The 22,166-nt window shown below is 34.8% G+C and overlaps 2 protein-coding genes across 2 annotated transcripts in view; both read left to right on the top strand.

Annotated features, from left to right (window-relative positions):
- The window catches only part of LOC131075583 (proteasome subunit beta type-7-B), a 74,830-nt gene that overhangs the window by 36,321 nt on the left and 16,343 nt on the right, over positions 1-22,166 (top strand). The window contains exons 7-8 of the mRNA XM_058012427.2: positions 6,041-6,139; positions 6,260-6,350. Coding sequence (XP_057868410.1) covers positions 6,041-6,139; positions 6,260-6,350 — 190 coding nt within the window. The remainder of the gene's footprint in view (positions 1-6,040; positions 6,140-6,259; positions 6,351-22,166) is intronic.
- LOC131876416 (uncharacterized) lies at positions 668-2,396 on the top strand. Its single transcript, XM_059221754.1, has 3 exons — positions 668-766; positions 981-1,818; positions 1,934-2,396. The coding sequence occupies exons 2-3, from the start codon at positions 1,195-1,197 to the stop codon at positions 2,315-2,317; spliced, it is 1,008 nt and encodes a 335-aa protein (XP_059077737.1). The 5' UTR covers positions 668-766; positions 981-1,194; the 3' UTR covers positions 2,318-2,396.

Genomic DNA, 22,166 nt, shown 5'->3' with positions numbered 1-22,166 from the left:
TAAAAAATGCATTTTTTTTGCAAAATTTAATGAGAAGATGCATCCAATGAGTCAATAAATGATAACACAAAAGAAACAAGCTGATTCTAGATATATTTAAATGCAAAGTGTCTACAAAATCGCATCCTCATGAGAAATGCTGATGGCTGGAACCAAAATAGTAAATAGTTTTTGTAAAACCAAAAGTAAATACATCATTACAAATTACAGTTACAACTTCCTCTTCCCAGCTCTAGCTAAAACTCTCAGATACCGGTTCTCCCCTATTTTGGCTGGGTCCTGGTCCTGGTCCTGGTCTGTGCCCGGTCTTGGTCCCAGCCTGGTTCGCTTTGGGTCCCACCCAGGCGGCTGGGTTCCCTGTGGGTCCTGCCATGCAGGACCCACAGGGAACCCAGCCGCCTGGGCAGGACCTGGGTGGGACCCAGGGCGAACCCAGGAGGACCCGGGTGAACCTAGGAGGACCCGGGTGAACCCAAGCCCGTGGGTTCCCAAAAACGGGGCCCACGGGTTAGCAAGCAATTAAAAACAATAAAAAAACAATTTTTTAATCTTATTTTTACATCTAAACCTTAATCCGCCCCTCTATGATGCATTTCATGCATCAAAACATGCATTCAACCTATTCTACTTGCATTTTTGAAGATTTTTTCTCTACAATCAGGCTTCTTAGTTTTTGTATTTTTCTTCGAAGGTGACGACTACGAAGGTGTGAGACACGCATCAAAGGCATAGGAATCACTGGAGAAGAAAGATTTAGCCATTAAAGGTAAGTGAATCTGAATTTTTTTCAAGTTTTCAAGAATTTTTCCAAGTTTTTTTCAAATTTTTAAATTTTTTTAAAAAGTTTTTTAAAGTTTTTTAAATTTTTTTTAAAGAAGTCTTGTATATTTTTTTACACTTTGTATGCATAGTATGGGGTTATAATACCAAAATTTTAATAATTTTTTTCAATAATGTTGTGCATTCTCTTTTCATTTTAGGTGCACTATTCATATAATCATACATAATGGCTGGAACTGGAAGTGCAAGTGCAAGCTCTAGTTCAGTTGCAAATGTCCGAAATGAAAATACCCCCTTTAAAATTGATCAAGATTCACCACTTTGGCATTATACAACAATGATCAAGCCAGTGTCTGGTGGTGGGGGTTTTGTTTGGCAAGACAACTTTTGAAGGTGCGAGACGCCTTGAGTTCTATGGTCATCAACAGCTTGTGGAGTGTATGGAAGCAGTCCCACACAGAAAGAGCTCTAAAAGTAAGAGCATTGATCCTTAGTGAGAAATGGTGGGATGATGTGGAATATGTTTTGAATTTCACTGAGCCCATCATGAGCATGATCAGGTATGCTGATACTGATCGCCCATGTTTGGGCGAGATTTATGATGGCATGGATTGCATGGTGGAAAAAATAAAAGAAGTAATAAATAGAAAAGAAAATGACCCAACGGAAACATTTTTCAAAGTTGTGCAGAAAATTGTTGTTGACCGTTGGAACAAGATGACCACCCCCTTACATCTCTTAGCATTTGCTTTGACGCCAAAATTTTATAGTGCAGAGATGCTTGCAACACCAAGGAGGGTGCCACCATATAGAGATGCAGAGGTTGCTTCTGGCTATAGGGCTGCCTTTAAAAAGATATATCAAGATGAGGAGACAAGAAATATTGTCATGAGGGAGTTTGGCCAATTTGTATCTGCAAAAAATCATGATGTTGTAGCTCTTAATGCTAGATATGGGATGGATGCTGATGAGTGGTGGTATGTACATGGTCAAGGCTCCATTTACTTGCAGCCTCTTGCAATTAAACTTAACTCCCAAGTATGTATCTTTTTATTTTTTATTTTTATAGTTTTCCAATTCCATTTGATGCTATCATATTTTTATTTTATAATTTTAATTTATAAATTTCTAACTATGTTTTAACTTTTAACAGGTTGCAAGTTCTTCTTCAGCTGAGCGGAATTGGAGTACATACTCCTTCATCCACTCAGTCAAACGTAATCGTTTGGGTGCAAAGAAAGATGAGGATTTGGTCTACGTACACTCCAACCTTCGTTTGTTGTCACATAAGGACCCTGAATATAGTGAGGGTGTAACAAGGAATTGGGATCTAGCCCCTGAGTGTGCTGATTTAGATGCTACAGTTGCACAACTTTGCCAAGTCTCTATAGACGAGGCGGTTATGGAATTTGAGAGAGACATAGCTAGTGGGAGTGGCATTCCATTTGATATTGGTTCAATTGATGCTGAATTTGAACCACTTGATGACCGTGGGCTTGGGTTGGATGCTTCAGATGAAGATGAATATGGAATTTAAATCCCATAGATGGCTTGTAATTTGAATGTTTAACTTTATACTTTATTGTGTCATGACATTTTCACATTTTGAAACTTGAAACTTGAATATGATCTGTTTTGCAAATTATGAATATGATATTACATTTATGATTTATGATATATCAATATCAGAATATTTATTGGCATTGGCAATTATGGATTTATGATTTATGATTTATCTGTTATGATTTATGTATCATTGTATGGGAAAGTTACATTGTATGTTTGATGTTTCATATTTGTATGTTTGAACTGTGAACATATATAATTTTGATGTTTGAAGTTTGAACATATATATATATATATTAAAAAAAATAAAAATATATATATATATATATATATATATATATATATATATATATTATATATATGTACGGACGAACCCGTACCCGTACCCAATTTTTTTTTTTTTTTTTGCTGAATCCGCGAATCCGAACCCGAATCCGAACCGGAACCGGTAACTTAGCTAAAACTAGTTTCAAACATTCATAATATTTGAAATTTCATCATTCATACTCATAGTTTCAAACTTTCAACTCTAAAATGTATAATACCAGGATTTCTTCAATGCTAATTATGTTGTTATATGGAGCCTAATCAGACTCGGAGGTTAAATTCTCCCTACTTCCATCAGTGCAGTTTCACCCTATAAAGTATAAGAAAGGAAAAAGACATATTGAAATGTCACTTATACTTAAATGTTATATTTCATGTGTATATTCTGATGAAGAGAATGAAACTGATCTGATAAAACAAAAATTGATAAATTTTTTACATGTTTGGGCCTCTTTTTTAATTCTAGCCAAGTTTTTAAAAGAAACTCGCTTTACTCGGCGAGTTTTTTGCAAAAACTCTCAGAGCTCAAAAACTCGGCGAGTTTTTGAAACTCGCCGAGTACTCTGCGAGTGTGCCATCTATGTATGAAACTAAGTATGACCGTCATACATATTGCAATCTATATTAATATTACTATTGTTATGTTTGATAATATTTGTTATCTGCCAATGTATTAATTGTTCGTAGTAAGTGGGTTGTCACTCTTGGGTAGTTAATGTGTTGGTTGGTTTGTAATGTCCCTTTTTGGGACTGCCCTAAATATTGCCCTAGATTACTATTCTCAATTGATAAGGGAGGGTTAGAGAGAGGGTTCCTTTATCTTCTTATAGGCAAAACAGTTTGCTGCCCCTCTATTGTTTTCTGTTCTGCTAAAGTATTCTCCCTTTTGATTCTTTTTCTATTCAGATCAGATTGTAGATCGAACTTCTGTATATATCTGCATATTAATCTATTTGTATGTGTTTTTGATCTGCATAAGGAATTCACTGGTAATCATACCCAGATGCTGTTATAAGCAATCAGTCAGTTTCGGTGTGGCTTTAAGTCTGATCCGCCTGTGATGTTGATGTAATTTTGAGTGCAGTCTATTTCTTTCCAACCGATTCATGTATTATGGATATATATGAAACTAAGTATGACTGTCGTACACATTGCAATCTATATTAATATGACTACTGAATTCTGCATAAGAACATTATCAGGCTTCATATATTAAGCACATCCCCAACCAAAAACAAAGATATTACTGCCTGTAACTTAATAACAGTTCCGCTTTGATCTGATCGATGGTGATCTCCTTGGATGCTTGGATTCCTTTCCTTTATATCTCTCAATGTGAGGGAGGGGTCACACCTTTTCATCATGTAGTCCCTTTGGTAAGAGGCACACCCTTTCACCATCAACACCCTTTGAAAGAGTGCAACTCTTAATTATTTTTGCCCCTTTGAAAGGGACACAACCTTTCACAATCAGATCTGCATTTTTATTTAAATTAGATGTGCACCTCCGATTCCCAAATTATCCCCCTCAAATGAGGTTCTCCTCTCCCTTTTATATTTCATGTGTGAGGTAGTCTCAACTTTTCATTTCATGTTTTTGGCCATTCATTAACTTAATTAAAATTTAATTATATTCTTTTATATTTTAATTTTAATTTTATTATTATCATTTACCATTAAATTGTATTTCAAAGTGGGGACATTACATGGTTGATGGTTGTGTTCTTCTTGGCAACTGGTTGGGTCCTTTAAATATGTTTCGTACCACCAAGGAAGGTAGTATAGTGTAGTCAGATTAATTGTAATCCTTGGCCGACCATGTCTGGTCTTCTTCTTTGTAATAATTTCGTGTGCGAATAAAAATATATTTTACTGCTGTATCTGGTATGTATTGTTTGTTTCCTGTACTTAATTTATCAGATATATCTGTAAACAGTAAATGATAAATTATGTAATACTAGAATAACAGATCTTCGAGTTCCACCATTTATCATAGGATTGTTGGGCAAAACATTTTTTCTTGGTCTGAAACTTTAAAGGTACACCATACTCTCTGTGTTATCTTTCACCTTTTCTCATGTGCAGCACTTTCTATCATGGTCATATTCCTTTTCTTTTTGGCTTCTCTAGAGCCTGGTTTTAGATCCAAGTTCGGCAGATTCTTCCGTCTTATTAGGTGCTGATTGCAGGAGGGCTCCATTTTTTAGAAGATGAAATGAATAAAGTACTGATTTTGAAATGAAATGCAACCTTTTAAAATAGATTAACATTTCCCTCCTCCTTGTAAACACTTCCTTAAACTACCATTTTTATCAACTAATAACAAGGATAGGAGCAATTGCAGTCACATTCAACATTATTCCTTACTTTAGCTCCATAGTTTTGAGGGGTGGTCAACAATTATGTTGAATTATAAGAGTTGATTAAATCCTTCTTTACATTTCAACTTCAGAAGAACTACTTTATAGTTTCTGGTAAAATCTTGCTTTGATTTTCCAAAAACATGTTGGTTTCTCAATCTTTTGAGCAAACCTTAGTGTTAACCTGTGAGGTCTTGCGATTTCTATCTCTATTGATCCACTTGTAAATTTATGTTTAATAGATTACTAATATGACATGTCCTTCTATTTTCACCTTATCAATCTCAGTATTAAGATAACAGAGTGCTATTTTGTATTAAATTTGGTTTCATTCTTGATTGAGAAGCTCAATTTGTGGAGAAGATGACAATATTATTTCCATTGTGGTTTATGGTAGATCATCATCTATTTGGTTGCCCTTGATTATCCTTGGCATGCATCATAGTTCAATGCGTTCAATTCTTTTGGAGTCAGGAAGGAATGGGTGGAAGAGAGGATGAGAATGGGGTCTCTCATGGTCTGCCTTTCAGTTGAGAATATTGTCTTTTTATGAATTAAATCCAAATTTATTTTTTAACAATTAATATGGATTTCTATATTTTTGACTTTCTATTTTGGGATATGTTGTTGGTCATGGAAACAAGACATCACGACGTCTACCAAATATGACTCCTGCAAAAATTATTGTGAGACTTGATTGTAATTCAAAATCCCAAATTTGTGTAGTTCTAAAAAGGATCAGATTCTGATTCAAAGGTATTTGTCGACAAATTCTTGCATTCTTATTTTCTCTTGAGCACATACATACATTCTAGGATTTTCACATCGATAAGGGTTATGCATTTCTTGTCTTGGGGATAGGAGTCATTAGAAATGAAATTGGTTATTTGTTAGATACGTTAGAATATTCCACATGCTAATGGCACTTAGTTTTTTATGATGTTTTTAATTTTCATATGTATATTGATGTAAAGTATAATAATCTGTTTCTGTTAATCTGTTGTGCAGAGAGAGGAGGGAATATCATTGGTTTGTGATGCTATCCGATCTGGAATCTTCAATGATCTAGGAAGTGGCAGTAATGTGGATGTATGCGTAATCACAAAGGTTGGGATGTGAAAGCCTGTCTACAAAAGGGGTTTCTTGAAAGTGAAATCTATGCTAAGTTTGGAAAATTTAATTTGTCAGAATTAGTATGTTATTAACTTTTAGTGGTAATAATAACAGGGTCAAACAGAATATCTGCGCAATCATCAACTGCCGAATCCACGTACATATGTTAGTTCAAGAGGTTATTCATTTGCGAAAGGACATACTGGTTAGTAGCATTTTCTGTTGCTTAGGACATATGTTGTCTATGTTCAAATTCTTAAATCAATTGGCTCCCAATTGTAGTTTTAAAAATACTCATGTAGATTCTTCACAAAAGCTTAACCAATTAAATTTGTCTATTCCCTCCTTGAAGGGGTTTAAAATACTTGGAATTATAATTTAGTTTGTTTCAAACACACACATCATATAATTTATAGAAACAATGCATAATTGATAAGACTGAGAATGTAAATGGCATTTTTAGAATATTGACATTTTAGTTAGGAGTATAATGGCATAACACTATAAATAATTACAATTGATCTTGAGTAATCATGACCTGCTACATTTGCTGTGCCATGTTTGGCTTTTTTTGGTGTCATTGAGTCATTCAAGAAGTGGTTTTGATATTCTTTTTTCTTGGGCTTATTTTTATACTTAAGGGAATGTTCCATGGAGTTTTGAAATAGTGAACGGAGGTATGGGTTTTGGGGATGGGAAACTATGAATACGGATTTGGGGACAGCAATGAAAATACAATATAGTACTTGAAAAATTAGTAACAAGAGAAAATGTATAAGAAAATTCAGGTTACGTAAGTCCATACTGTTTTATGTAAAGTTAAACTACAAACTACCATGAACTACTAAAAACAATGTGTCAGTTGAACCAACATTGAACAATGCATTGAAAATCACAACTCAGCCAAACTTAGCATTAATCCAAGACACCTAGGCACTAGAGACAAGGAGTCCTAAACTATGAGGCGCTAAAAACACTTTGACCTGGAATTCCAAGCGATGAGCAAGCTTGGACATAAAGTTGCAAGCACTAAAGTGGGAAGTGTAAGGATAGTTGAGCGCTAGGATCAAGTATACAAGGAATGTGGGGTGCTAATCCTGGATATGCATGGACAAAATGTTTTGTGAAAAATTTCAAGTGAAATTTGTGGATTTTCTAAGGAAAAAACAACTTTGATTGCAAATCCACATTGAGGCTTTGCCTTTGAATTTTAATTTTTATATTCCACACTTCACACAAAGATTTGAAATTGAATTTGCATTTTGACTAAGGAATTTACAAGTTATTTTGCATTTCAAAAATCTCAATTCCTTAACAACTTGCTCTTGACAACAATTTTGCAACGTTTTCCCAATTTTGACAGTTTTGACAACATTTTGCAAGATTTGACAACTTTTGACAACTTTTGACAATTTTGACAATTTTTGCAACAACTCAATCAAGGATTCCAGACTCGTAGCCTGAATTGCTGACTTGTCCACACCCTAAGGACAAGACATCACACTTCTAAAACATTCCAAGGGTTGCCTAACACTTTATTCCCGAACCAACAAGACATAAAAGCTTCTCACAAACAAAGGCTAACGACTACAAAATTATTCCCAAGCTAAAACTAAGCAAAATCACTAAGCTAGCAAGTGAAAAAGTGGGGGCACCCATTTGCAATGGGGTGTGTGTTTTTACAACACAACATGTTCTTCTCTTCTTGATTTAAAGTTTTGATCTTAGCTTTTCATCTTCTAAACATCAAGAGAAATAAAACTATCTGTTGCTCCTAGTTTGCCAAAATGGAAATATGTTGAATATGAAATTACCTTAAAGCTCTATTAGAGTTGCTTGGTTGTTGACTTCATGCTTGTCAATTTTGCATAGATCCTAGTTGGTGGTTTGGTTGTCTCATCTTGGTTCATAGGACACTCGCTTTAGGAGATGGTGCTTGCAAAACAAACATATTTTGTGATTGCCACTTTGACCTTGATGTCCTACTGTCCTTGGTTCTGTTATCCTATTGCACCTCTTGAAGTTCTTGTTCCTTTTGGATTTTCCCACATTTGTTCTGTTAATGCGTGTATCTTCGTGAGACACCATTTTGCTGATCGCATTATTTCAGAAATCTCTTCCTCTTTTGCTCGATAGCTGGTTGAGCTTCATATTTGTGATATCTTTGTGTTCATCTTCAAGCATGATGTTCGTGTTTTCCGTTCCTTCTAATATCCATCACCACATAAGGATATGTTTTTTTCGACTTCATGGAAGTTCAGTGAGTTGGCAGCAGTTGCCGTTGGATGTGTTTCCGTCTGTTGCTATTTCTTTTGTTGTCGGTCATGTAACCGATGTCTCTCTATTTCGCATGGCGTTTGATCTTCTCTTCATATATTTTATTCGTCTATTTATTGAGTCATTTACCGATGGCGAGAGGTTCAGTTGTTCGATCTGTCTTTTGCATCTTTGTGTTATTCAGTGTATTCGTTATCTTCAGAACAGAGGAGTCACATTCAGTGAGCGTGTTAATTAGTAGGAAGACCATGTTTTTCTCTTGTTTCTGTCTTCAGTCGTGATAGCACTTGGAGGCGGTATTCTTCAGCAGAGTTTGGGTTGTTTATTTGAATCCTTTCTTTATATATGTAGAAAGAGGATATGTGTGTTATGCTTTGTAGAAGTCATTCCGTTGATTGTTAATTTGATAACAATCATTACTTCTGACCACTTCAGCTTTGTATCTGATTTATTTTGATAATAAAGATATTTTCAGTGTGGCTGGGTTTTTCACCCTCAGGTGGAGGGTTTTCCCAGGATAAGTTTTCTGTTCTGTGTTCTTGTATAAATCCTTGTTTCAGATTTCTGAGTTCTTATAATTCTGGTTCTAAATTTAACATGTTCTTGCTTGTAGAACCTTTTGGACACCTCCTTTCTTACTTCCTATGTGGGTGAGAGCATTAAACATCTAAATCATGTTTGCTTTTCTATTTTTTTAACGATGATAGTTGCTGCTATTGTTTGATTCATGTTTTTCGACTATGTGTGCGTAGTCACACACATAATGCCATTATACAAACCCAATCCAAGCATATTCCACATGATCTCCTTCCTCCTCCATGTAGTGGACATAGCAAAGAAGAACTGTGTGTGTGTGTGTGTGTGTATGGCCTTATACTATGTTAGAAATAGTGCTCCGCACTATACGAAATGAAATTTAGTCAACTTCTAATCATAGTGTAGAGGTAATAAGTACTCTTTGCATAATTGTATCACAAACTTTTCCCATGTCATCTCGCTCATAAAATTACTTCTAATAAATGTTCCGACTATAGAAACACATCGCTTTCCAAATGATATTCTGCAACACGAGCCTTGGTGTTTGAGTTGAACTCCATCGACTCAAAAAAATTGTTCATTCCTATTAGCCATGTCTTTGCCACATCACCCCCACTACTCCCGTTATACTTTGATGGTTGTATCTTCTTGAATTTTCAATCATGGGATCCTTTCTTATTTGACATTGTGTGGAGCGAAAATAATTGTAGGTTGTTATTTTGGAGCCAAACTCATAATTTGGGTCTTAGATATTGTTTGTCTCTATTCTATGGTTCTTTGGTCATAGTCCAATACTGTGGTTAACTCTTTGTTTTGTTTGCTTCAATAGCTCCTCAATTTATTGTTCCTAAGAAGTATGCCCCTTTCCAATTGATATACCACAACATGGGCCTTGGTGTTAGAGGTGAAGTCCATTGACTCAAAAAATTTGTTCATTCCTATTAACCATGCCTCCAATACATCAACCCCATTAGTCCCATTATACTTTGCTGGTTGCATCTTCTTAATTCTAAATCACGAGTTCTTTTTAACATTTGGATGTTGTACGAAAGGCAATATATTGTAGGTCGGTATTTTGGAGCTGAACTCATGATTTGGTTCTTAGATGTCATTTGCCTCCATCTTGTGCTTCTTTGTTTATAGTCCAATAATGCAGTTAATCCTTTGCTCTCTTTGCTTCATTAGCTCCTCAATCTATTGTTTCTAATAAATTGTTTTTCCTTGAGGTGTGTTCATGTCTATTTGAAGCTTCTTGGGTATTGTCGGAGGTGGCAGTGGTGTATTTCTATTGGCACGAGGGATTTCAACCAAACTAGTTCTTGTTACTCCTATTCAAGATGTTTATGTTTTTCTTACTCCTTTTTTAATAAAGAATTATAATTAACAAATTATATCATCCAAACACCTCTATCAATCTTAAAAGTTCAATACATTGTTCCTGGAAGGCCTTTATTAAGATCAATGAGGTTGCTTTGTTACAAGAATTATTATTATATATTAAATCTTAGATGTCCTCTCCAAACGAATCTCAAACTTTTTGGAATGCCCTAATGTGAACCATTAACTCTTGTGTTTTTTCTTGTCAAGTAAAAGAAGTGCTTGGCATTGATAGTTGGTGCTCAATGTAGGACATAGGTTGCTCATCATGTCTCCTTGGTTCATCATTATCTAATTTAGTCCTAGTTGGATGATAGGTGTGTTGCTGTCTAGGATCATAATTTTATAAATAAGTGATGCCATTAAGGGTTTCATATAGTTTCAAATATTAGAGTATTTAATTATATTTTAGTTAGTTATATTTAATTCTTTTATTAATGGTCATTTAACTTTTTGCTTTTTAGTTCCTTAAGTGAAACTTAGCTTCTTTTATAAGAATGCATAGTTTGCTTTTAAGATTTTAGCTTTTAGCTTTATTTAGCACTTTAAGTGTTTTAGCTTCATGTTGAAGCTTTAGATTAACAGTTTGTTCTTTTTAGAACATCGTCTTTTAATTCCTTTATATACGCTTGTATATTCGTTATTAATTCATTCAATATCATTCGATTATTGATTCAATTGTTATTCATGGTAGGAGAGCGGATCGATGAGATTTTTTAGAGTTTGGTGAAATTCGTGGAGGCGCTACTTGGAAATAATTTCCAGATTTTTTTTAATGTTTTTTTTATGAAAAAAATCTAATTGCTCCTTCTAGTTTGTGGGCAATTTGGCAGATTGTGGGCAGATTTTTTTGTAGGTCTGGTTCTGAGACTTCCGGCTAGGGTTTTCTCGTGGTTCGTGGGTGATTTTTTTTGCTGAGGAAATTGCGTGGGTTGTCCTTATTTGTTAAGGGTTTTTTGCAAAATTTCGGAGGGAATTTTTTTTGCCATTGTGATGGTTTGGCTGAAAATTTTGGCGTTTTCCTTCTAAGCTGTAACCTCTTGTTTTGAGCGTTGGAATTTCTAAAGTCTACAGCTTGCGTTTTTTTGAAGTTCCAGCATGTGATTTTTTGGCAGCCCGCGTTGTCTTTTCCGTAGCTTGCGTTTGACCGCAATTGTGGCCCACATTTTTTTTCGTCAGTCTGTTTTTGTTTGTGGCGGCGTTCTCCTTTCCGTGACTTCGTTTTTAACTTTTTTTTGGTAGATGTGATCTTTGTTTTTCGCAGCTGAGTTTTTTTTTGTGATTTTTAGCGGATTTTAAACCCACATTGTGCATTCTTCACGCAATTTCTGAGCATTGTTTTTTTTTTCGAAAATTCACCATTTTTATTTTTTTGGCAGCTTATGGCGGCGACAAGTTCCTCTTTTAACTCGCAAAAATTTTGTGTGGCTCGATCGCTGATGGGTTTTTATGATTTTTTTTCAACAAAAAATTAGTGCCGGGTTTTTATAGTTTTTCCCTTAGGAAAGAACTATTTTAGGTTTTAGAATTTTGGCCTTGAAAAAATTACTTTCTGAGTTTTGTTAATTTTTTTCACAAAAATTATCTTTCTAGGTTTCATGGATGGGTTTTCTTATTTTTCTCCACAAAAAATCATCGGAGTGTTTTGCTTGATTTTCCTTAAAAATCAGGGAGTGATGTTTTACCGTGTGACGTCTGGTGTTTTGCCACGTGATGTTTGATGGTTTACCCCGCGATCTCTGGTGTTTTGCCACGTGATGTCTGGTGTTTTACCGTGTGATGTTTGGGGTTTTGCCACGCGACTTATCGAGGTTTTGTTTAATTTTTCCTCAAAAATCGTTTCAGGGTTTTAGTTCCTATTTAGGGTTTTTACCATTTTTTCTACACAAAATCTTGGGAGAAAGCTTGTTTTTTTCTTCAAAAATCATGGTTTTGCCGCGTGATGTTTGGTGTTTTGCCACACAACGTTTTAGGGTTTTCACAATTTTTTTCTCAAAAATTGTTCGTAGGGTTTATAATTTTTCCATTAAAATTATCATTTGTAATTTGTGATGTTCGCGTGGGATTTTGGTTATCTAGGTTTTATCGTTTTTTTCACAAAAACGATGATTTGTAAATCCAGTGTTTAGGGTTTAACAATTTTTTCCACAAAAATTATGCTTCGTTACAATTTGTTTTGGGTTGCACCTGGAGTCACTGGGGCGAACATCTGCAACTGCGGTATCTTGCAGGCTCTTTTGGAGTTGCTGGAGCAAACAGTGCTTAGTACTCTTCTGCAAAAGTTTTGGTGGTTTTTTATCTAAAATCATGTTTGTTGCTCGTTGGAGTGTTTGCTGATTTTTCCTCAAAATCATGGTTTCAAGCTTCTGTAATTTGTGTGTGACAGTTCTATAATTCGCGTGTGAGGGTTACATCAGTTGATCGAAACTTGCTATTCTTGGTCATTAGCACTTTGTAGATCCTGGGAGGGTCTCCACAGTAGCTGAGTGTTCTTGCGATTGTGATCAAAAGACCCACAGTGTCTTCTATCGGGTACTTCGTTGATACAATGACCATTAAGGGAAGGTTTTAGAAAATTTAATTATATGTTAGTTATATTTAATTCTTTTATTAATGGTCATTTAGCTTTTTGCTTTTTAGTTCATTAAGTGAAACTATTGCGTCTTTTATAAGAACGCATAATTTGCTTTTTAGATTTTACTTTTTATCTTTATTTAGTGCTTCAAGTGTTTTAGCTTCATGTTGAAGCTTTAGATTAACGGTTCGTGCTTTTTAGAACACCGTCTTGTAATTCCTTTATATAAGCTTGTATAATCGTTATTAATTCATTCAATATCATTCGATTATTGATTCAATTATTTTTCATTAAAGGCATCCATGTTCCACAAAAACAAGTTATATTGATACAATGATGGCTTATTTAGTACTAGGTCATTGAAGTCACACACGCACACATACATATATGCATGTATGTCTAAACAATTAAAGTCTTTCACTTCAGTTTTTGGTGAATGCACCTGCTGTGTACAACAAATTGATCATGGAGTAGCTACACTTTTCTTGAAAAGTTGTAACTATTGAAATTTCTAAGTAAGAGCTCAAAGTAGTAGAAGAAGATTGGGAAGAGCATTGAAGACAGTGACTTATGTATGACTACCCTAAATGGTCTTCCTCCCTCTTGGGAACCATTTGTTCAAGGAATTTGTGCCAGAGTTGAGCTTCCTAAGTTTGATCAATTAATGGGAGATTGCATTCAAGAAGAGTCTCGGTTGGCTGCGAAAGGGAAAATTGAGAACCCTTATGATGAGCAACATGTCCTCTTGGCTAAGAAGAAGGCAGCCATGAAAATGATTTCAAGAGAAATAGAGATTTCAGCTTTCCTACCCCTCCTTCAAAGAAAAGACCAACAGACTTATCCCACATCCGATGCTTCCGATGCAACAAGTGTGGCCACTTTGCAAGGGACTGTCAAATTCAGGATGAGCAAGAAGATGCAAACATAAATGAAGTATCAAATCCTCACAATCGTGAAGATTTCCTCTTTTGATCTATTGGTTTGTTGATCCATCCTTAAGTTAAAATTCTGTTTTAGATTTAAGCTTGGCTCCAACCTTAAGTCGGAAATTTGTTGTGGATTTATCTTCTAGATAGGGTTTTAGAGGGAGTCCCATGACATCTTCAAAATGCTCTTTATTTCATTTGAATCTTATTGCTGGTTTCTAATCATTGTGATCTATTGCTCTAATGATGGAATTGATAAATGTGTTACTTGATTATTGCAAATGTTTGCCTTTATTATATGTTGAAACTAACAAGTGTTCTGGTTATATTCTATTATATGTACTTTGTCGGCCTATGGCTTGGGTTTATACATTGTTTCATGGTTAAGACCCTTCTTCATTGGTTGAATTTCATGGGGGTTCCATCTTCCCTCAATTGTTCTTGAATCTCCAATCACTTAAGGGCGACTGTCAATGTCTCAAAGGCATATGTCACCTCCATCTTGACATTGGGCTTGGTATTGTGGTTCCTATAAGGCTTTGGTGATTTTTGGTTTTAAATGCCTTCTTTTTTCAGCAAGGGTTTTTGGTTCCTTTTTATTTTGATCAATTTGCAACACAAAAATGGTTTTAGTGGTGGTCAAGACCCTCTATTAACTGAGTTGCATTGGAGGTTCCAACTTCCTTTGATTGTTTTTGAAGCAGTAGTCACTTGAGGTTATTGTCAAGGTCTCAAAGTTGATCACAATGTGTCCTACAAGGCTTTGATGGTTTTGGTTTTAATTGCTTTCTTACTTCTCAAAGTCTCTTTGATTCCCTTTTTATTGCAACCCATCTACAAAATAGAAAAGGTTCAAGTACAATCTAGAGTTTGTGTGAGCTCCATGGTACAGATTTGGCACCACACTTTTAATAACATAACTACCTCTTGTTAGTTTTGATTTTTGTACATCCCTTTGCTATGATAGATAATCTTTAATGAGCTTTTGAACAAATTCATATGAGGAATCTAATTCAATAATCAACATTCATAGACAACTTGTCCCTAATTTTTAGTTACAATTAATTGAATTGATTTTTATTAAGTTGTCAAAAAAATAAAAGAAATATCAAAAAATACAACTTAATATTAATTAATTTAATTAAATAATAATAAAATATTATTATTTGTCACTTTATTAAATTAAGCTCTCCAAAATATGATTTTTTTTTTAAGTTGGCCAAGTCGGCATAATTTTCTAGATGCTTTGTGGAGTCCTTTATCAGGAGGCTCAATGGAAGAAGGAAGGCATGCTTCAGTTTATTTCTTCTTGTGGATAATTTTCCCGTTGGCTGTAACTTGGTTTCAGCTTCATTCCAAGGACGACAACCCTTGTGAATTCAGTGAGTTGGTCAGAAACCTAGCTCATCCATTGGAGGTTCCGTGACAGGGATCTACTTGTGCCTCATTGTTAATTGATTGGTGAAAAGAGCAGAATTTCTACATCAGATTTGGAGATCAGATATTAGGGCTTCTTCATTTGGCAAGTTGGACTATTATTTGCCTAGGGTTTCACCTTAGATTTGGAGTGTCATATTGTACAAGGGGATGGGATTCAGGGAAGTTGGGGGGTTTGCCCTAGAGGACAAATTTGGGTGATTTTGTGGAGCTTAGGGTTTGATTTCATTTTCAGATTTGGGGCAGATCTGTTCACCATCCTTGAAGAAGCGATTTTGATGCTTGTGATCATCATTTAATTAGGGCTCTGCCCTAAGATTGGAGCATGATTTGTGAGTTGTTGGAAGACATTTTTACCATATGGAGCAGAAAACCCTAGCCAGTTTACAGCAGACCTGAGTGCCTGAACGTGGAGCTGCATTTTAGGGCCTTGTAATTAATTGCACTAGGGTTTGAAACCCAGATTTTGGGCGTTATAACTTGGCCATCATTTCAATGACAACTTTGCATGTTTGGTATGTATAAACCCTATAATTTATTTCTGTTTGTGGACAGCAGACTTCTGGGCAAGTTGGGTATTAAAATCTGCATATCTATTTCTGTTTTATCTCAGAAAATGTAAGGGAAGTTGTTGCATTTCAGCACTGAACATTTTTGGGTAGATACTAAGGTTGTTGTTGTATGTCTCTTAACTCAGAAAATTATCTGAAAACCATTTCTTTAGTTGGTAAATTCAGATCTGATTCTGACATAATATCTGGGTCTGAGTTTTTTTACATGCAATAAAATTTTAAGAATGTTGTGCCCTAGTTTGTAGAATTTGTTATCTTTTCCCAGTATCCCTATATGGGAATATTACAGCATCCACTTAATAATATAGTCCTCCTGTTTTAAAGCAAGGTGTTACAATTATTTTTGTAATAAAACATTAAGAATTATTACACGTAGTCTTGACAAATAGTCATTACAATACAAATATGAAAACTATGTTGTCTCAAATGCTTTGACATTATTCACTTATCATCCAACCATGAATATCGTATACATGGCAATACAAGGGACCAAAGTACATTTGTAATTTACCTAGTACATAATCATAACCCGGTACTAAAACATATTCTATCAATACAAACAACTTTGACCATAAGTACTTTCTACTTGGTTTGTCATTTGAGCTCAAGCAAGTCCTTTGAAATTTTGCAATAGCTTCTAGTTTTGATTATGGAGAAATGGCACAAGTTGACTGCACAATGTAAGTATATGTCGCCTATCCATTACTTTGATATAATCCAAGGTAATATCTGTAATGTCCCCGCTATGAGGCCCAGAGGACTTGTCAAGTAAATCAATGAAATGCAAACAATTTTTTTTTGAAAGATAAACCATACATATGCATTGAATTACATGACACAACATCATGAAAGAATAAGATGAACGTATAATAGCTAGCATTAGTCCTCAAGGCCCCACAACGTCGTCACTCAAGCATTTACCAAAATAACCCAACATAAATGACCATAAGAATCACCATGCAAATGATATAACATCTTTTATTACATAAGATCATGATACACATTACATTGTCATAAAAAGGTACATATAATCATCAGTTACATTACATTTGTATCCATAAGGACATAATGTCCAAAAGTTCATTAATAAAATGATTACATAAATCTAGAACCATCTAGAAAGTCTTCGATCTTCCCTCGAGACAACACGAACATGAAAAAGGATGAACATGACCCAATGGGTGCAAGAGCACTCCACCCAACCGTGTAGTGCCATTAGGTCCACCTCTCGTGCTAGGAGATATCAGCCAGACCCACAAGACGAAAACAAGCAGACAAGGATACAAACAAGACTCACAAGAGACTCCCAAGACTTCTACCACAAAAGAACCAAAGTTATCCAATAAATTCCAAAGGCCCAAAACAACCCCAAAGGAGAAGTAACAATAAGGGACTACTAGGTGTGCAATAGGGAAGAGTGTCATCACTAGGTTGTCATGGGTTACTCTGGTGAGTCTTCACTAGGTCCCGACCTCCACATCTTCGGTTACCTTGGTGACCTCTATTGACCCCCGACCCCCATACAAACTTTAGTGGACCACACCAACCTTTTGAAGGGACAAGATTGGTGGATGCCATTCCAGGTCTTCTTTGCTTACCCCAAACCTAAACAAGCATCCGAGTGTAAGAGAGGCAACACTTAATCTTTTTAATGTGATCTAGCTACCCACCCAAGTTCTTTAGTTTAAAAATTACCACTTGATTACAAAACCCTCATTGAGATACCCTGGCGCCCACTTTGGCTCCTGGCCCCCAATGAGAGCCACTCCCCCTTGACTTGCACCTAGGAATCCAAATTACATCACAAGACCTATGACACCCAAAGCCACGAGATGACAAGGCCCCTACCATAACAAGGCTTGACTCGCTAGAACAAGGTTACAAACAAGAAGTTACAAATGCAGACTAGGAATGACCATCTAACATTAGAATACATTCAAAGACTTGAATCAATACATCAAGAGACCAAGAATAACCATACACAAGAAAAGACCCAAGCACCCCCCTTAGCCTCAGGAAAACAAAATACATTTAACACAACATTCCCTTGTTTCCAAATTATAATAGTCAACTTCCACACCAAAAGAAGAAAAATCTCAGAAGCAATACAGGGGACGCATCATGCCTTACATAAGCAAACTAATTCATAATTTTGCATGATTTACAACTTTAACTTTTCACATCACATCATTATAATTTTAGTTAATATTAATTTAATTTCCCATATCGAAACCTACTATAAACCACCTCGATACTTCATATTTCACGCAAGAATATGACTGATATTTTGCCTTTCAAAACTTATAAGGAATTATAATCGATTTATTCAATTCTCGGGCTATCATTGTTTATGAACGTATAAATAATTATATGGATGAATATATAAGTTCATATATATATATATAACAAATGCATACCGATTTAATAATCGATTAGTAAACCAATGCATACCGACTTTAATGATCGGTTAATAGATTAATGCATACCGAATATATCAGTTGGTTAAATAAAGAATGCATACCGGTAGTAAATAAATAATGAATGCTTGCTGTTTTTTTTAATACTCGGTAGTAAACGAATGTGCATTGATGATAACAATTGGTTAATACAATATTCATGAAGTCGAACAGGAAAAAAACAAAAGACTGGGAAGTGAGTGAGTCTGGGAATAAAATCCCACCGGTTACTAGGTGAACACAGAGAAGAGTAAAACAAACACAATACTTAGAACGTATAGGGGTTGATGCCCTATTAGTGCTGTTCAAAAGCCAGTCTAAATCATACATGAATACCAATTATATAACAATCAGTTAAGAAAGGAATGCATACCGATAATCATCGGCTAATAAAGTGACCATAAGCAACCAAAATTTACAAGAAGAAAATACGCTTTCGCAAGGAAGAATAGGTATACCGATTATAAAAAGAAACAACATTAAAATAATGTATGCATACTGATTTTAATAATCGGTTAACAAGTGAAACATATCGATGATATTAAAAAGAAAGCATGCTGATAATAACAATCGGCTGATATAGTGCACATTGCGTAGAATGACTATACATAAAACTAGGGCATGAATCGATTTTGGGAGAGAAGTCCTGGCCGATACAAGCGGACCTAGGGATAAGTATGCCCTGGCATGGCTAGGGCAAGCCGCACAACCTTGCATCAACCGTCTAGCAACAAAGGAGGCGGCCATCAAAGCACGGATCGGGGACGGATCGGGGTTATCAAACTGGGCGACACCATTATACTACTCTTGAGCATGCATAATGACTACATGCCGATTATTAATGCGGCTCAAGCAAGCATCAACAGAAGAATGCATTCTGAATATAACAATTGGTAAAAAAATAGCGAACATAAGCAAAATAGATTATAGGAAGTAAACACCTTAGAATGAATGAATACATGATTTCCATTGACATCTAGCATTTGTAGGGTATGCATCAATATTTAACCTATTGAAAACATTGAACATATTAACCTACAGAATATAACAAAGTCAAGAACAACTCCAACCAAGAGTCCTACGTTCGATGGAGAATTTACGACGTTGCAGAGCAATCCACAAATTTCTCTAGGATACTTGATTTGAAATCCCTTCAATTCCTTCCGATCAAACACCAGATTCAAAACTAGACCCCCAAAAATCCAGAACTCTTTTTTTAAACCTTCAACAAAATTTTTTAGGAAATTTTCACAGAAATAATTCGTCCCTCTTTCTTTTTTGAAAAAACAGAGATGCCTTTTTGAAAAAGCAACTCCATAAAAACCAGCATGCAAGATTCTCCCACTCCCCCCAAAATTCCCTTAATAGCAATTTTTCATAACTCCCCTTCACCACTACTTTTATTTTAAATAATTTTTTTTATTAATTTCCTGAGCACATAAAAATACCAATTTAAATATTTATTTCCCATATAAAATTTATTCTCATTTATTTATTTTTTTAAATGATTAAACCATTTAGTTCATTTAATTAATTTAATTTAACGCTATAAAAAATTTCAATTTAGTAGTTATTTAATGTATTAATATTATTTTTTTCTTAACATCAACATTAATTAAACATTAAACTACACTCTCAAATTACGAACTGCATACTAACAAAAACACGAAAGACTTACAAGACGAACAACTGACATGCTTATCTTAATTCATGCTTATATGATGCTAGGTGAAAACCTACATAAACAATTTTTGAAGAAAAAATTGTGAAAACCTAGAAATCCCACACAAACTTTGCGGATTACAGATGAGAATTTTTAAAGAAAAAATTATAAACCTTGCAAACAACTTTTTAGGAAAAAAATCTTGAAAACCTTGGGACTTGTAGGACGAGGTTTGGCCTAAATCAATCTGATCAAGGCAACCATATTTAGATAACGTGAACATGCGCCATTTCCAGGTGTTGTAGTTGAGGCCACTGAACTTCTGACTGTGTTCCAACATGATGTTGGTCAAAAGATGCCATCATGGAAATCGAGGTTGAACGAGGTCAATCGAGTGAAAGCAAGAGACGGAAGAATCTGATTTAAAAAAAATTAGAATAGAAGCAACTGCGGAAAAAATTGAAACCTTGGAGGAGAATTCTGGCACGAATTTCGAGGTTTGGAAGAAACCCAAAAATTAAATTTTTTTGCAAACAAAGCAACATAAACGGTGCCAAGAGGACAGCAAAATTACCGATGTCCACAAAATTAGCAGAAATTGCGAACTGTTTTTAAATTCCAAGGGAAATTCGCTAGCACAAAATTTGAGGCACCCAAAAAAATTTGACACCAACCCAGAAAAGCTCTCGAAAAACCCACCAAGAATTTGCAACTAGAATAAAATTTTGACTTGAACTAAAGGGTCAAAACCCTAGTTGAAAATTGCAGAAACCCTAGGAAAATTTTCAACCTGCAAAATAAAAATCCACCCAAGAAGAGAAAAAGAAAAAGAAAATAGTTTAAAAAAAACTCTCTTCAATAAAAACTTACAAAAACATTCGAAATTTTTAATTTCCATGCTCTGATACTATGAAAAATAAATTGAATGAATGCTTCAATAATTGGATAATTACATTGAATGATATACACACGTATATATAGAGGTTACAAGATGATTTTCTATAAATAGAACTAGTCGTTAAAGTGAAATCAAATAAGCTAAAAAGCTTAAAAGGCTAAATAATAAAAAGCTAACTTAACAAGCTAAATAAGTTGACTAAAAAGCTAAATAGCAAATAAGTTGACAACTAAGATGACTGCTAAAAATAGAAGATGACCATTATAGAAGATATTAATATTATTTTAACAGGTTCGACCTGGGTCCTCTTGGGTTTGACTTGGTTCGAACCAACCTTGTGAATCATGGACCCTGTCTGGACCATAGGTGAACCAGACCAATACCAGGGGTCTAGGGGGTCGAACCCGGTAACCTAGCGGTAAAGAATAGTGCAATGGCTTTTCCCTTTCACCAAGCACATCAAAGATAGAAAGTTGTGTACATCAGATCTATTAGAATATTTAATTATATTTTAGTCACCTATATTTAGTTCCTTGTTTAATGGTCATTTAGCTTTTTAGTTAATTAGCTTTTAAGCTTTATTTAGCATTTAGTTTTTTCTTTTTAGTTAATTAGCTTTTAAGCTTAATTTAGCTTTTAGCTCTTTAATCTTTTACTTTAACGTTATGTTCTAATTATAGAACATCGTCTTGTAACCTCTATATATACGTGTGTATATCGTTCAATGTAATCATCCGATTATTGAATCATTCATTCAATTTATTTTTCAAGATCAAATAAACATCGATAAGCATAACGATTAAATCATAACAAAACTCATATATAATCCATCTCAAGTAATCATCTGACTAATTGAGCATCAATATATATATATATATATATATATATATATATATATATATATATATATATATATATATATATATAAAGTATCGTACATCAGATCAAGTAAACATCAATAAGTATAATGTACATCAGATCAAGTAAACATCGATAAGCATAATGATTAAATCATAATAAAACTCATATATAATCCATCTCAAGTAATCGTCTGACTAATTGAGCATAAATGACATCTTATAAACACATCATAACCATCATCATGTAAATCATCATCCATCGATCCATAAAGCATAAATGAAAATAACCGCATATAAATCCATGTGTCATAATGTGCATCATATCTAGTATGAAAACCAAACCAACATTGGGCAGGGTCCAAGCCAATAAGAAACTCAAAACCTAGAGTCTGGAAAACCAAAAAGAGAGCGAGCACTACAATATCGGAAGATGAACTACTGCA

The sequence above is a fragment of the Cryptomeria japonica genome, chromosome 5 (assembly GCF_030272615.1).
Source record: "Cryptomeria japonica chromosome 5, Sugi_1.0, whole genome shotgun sequence".
NCBI lineage: Eukaryota > Viridiplantae > Streptophyta > Pinopsida > Cupressales > Cupressaceae > Cryptomeria > Cryptomeria japonica.
The sequence above is the reverse complement of the archived record's forward strand: the minus strand, read 5'-3'. Positions and strand labels throughout refer to the sequence as shown.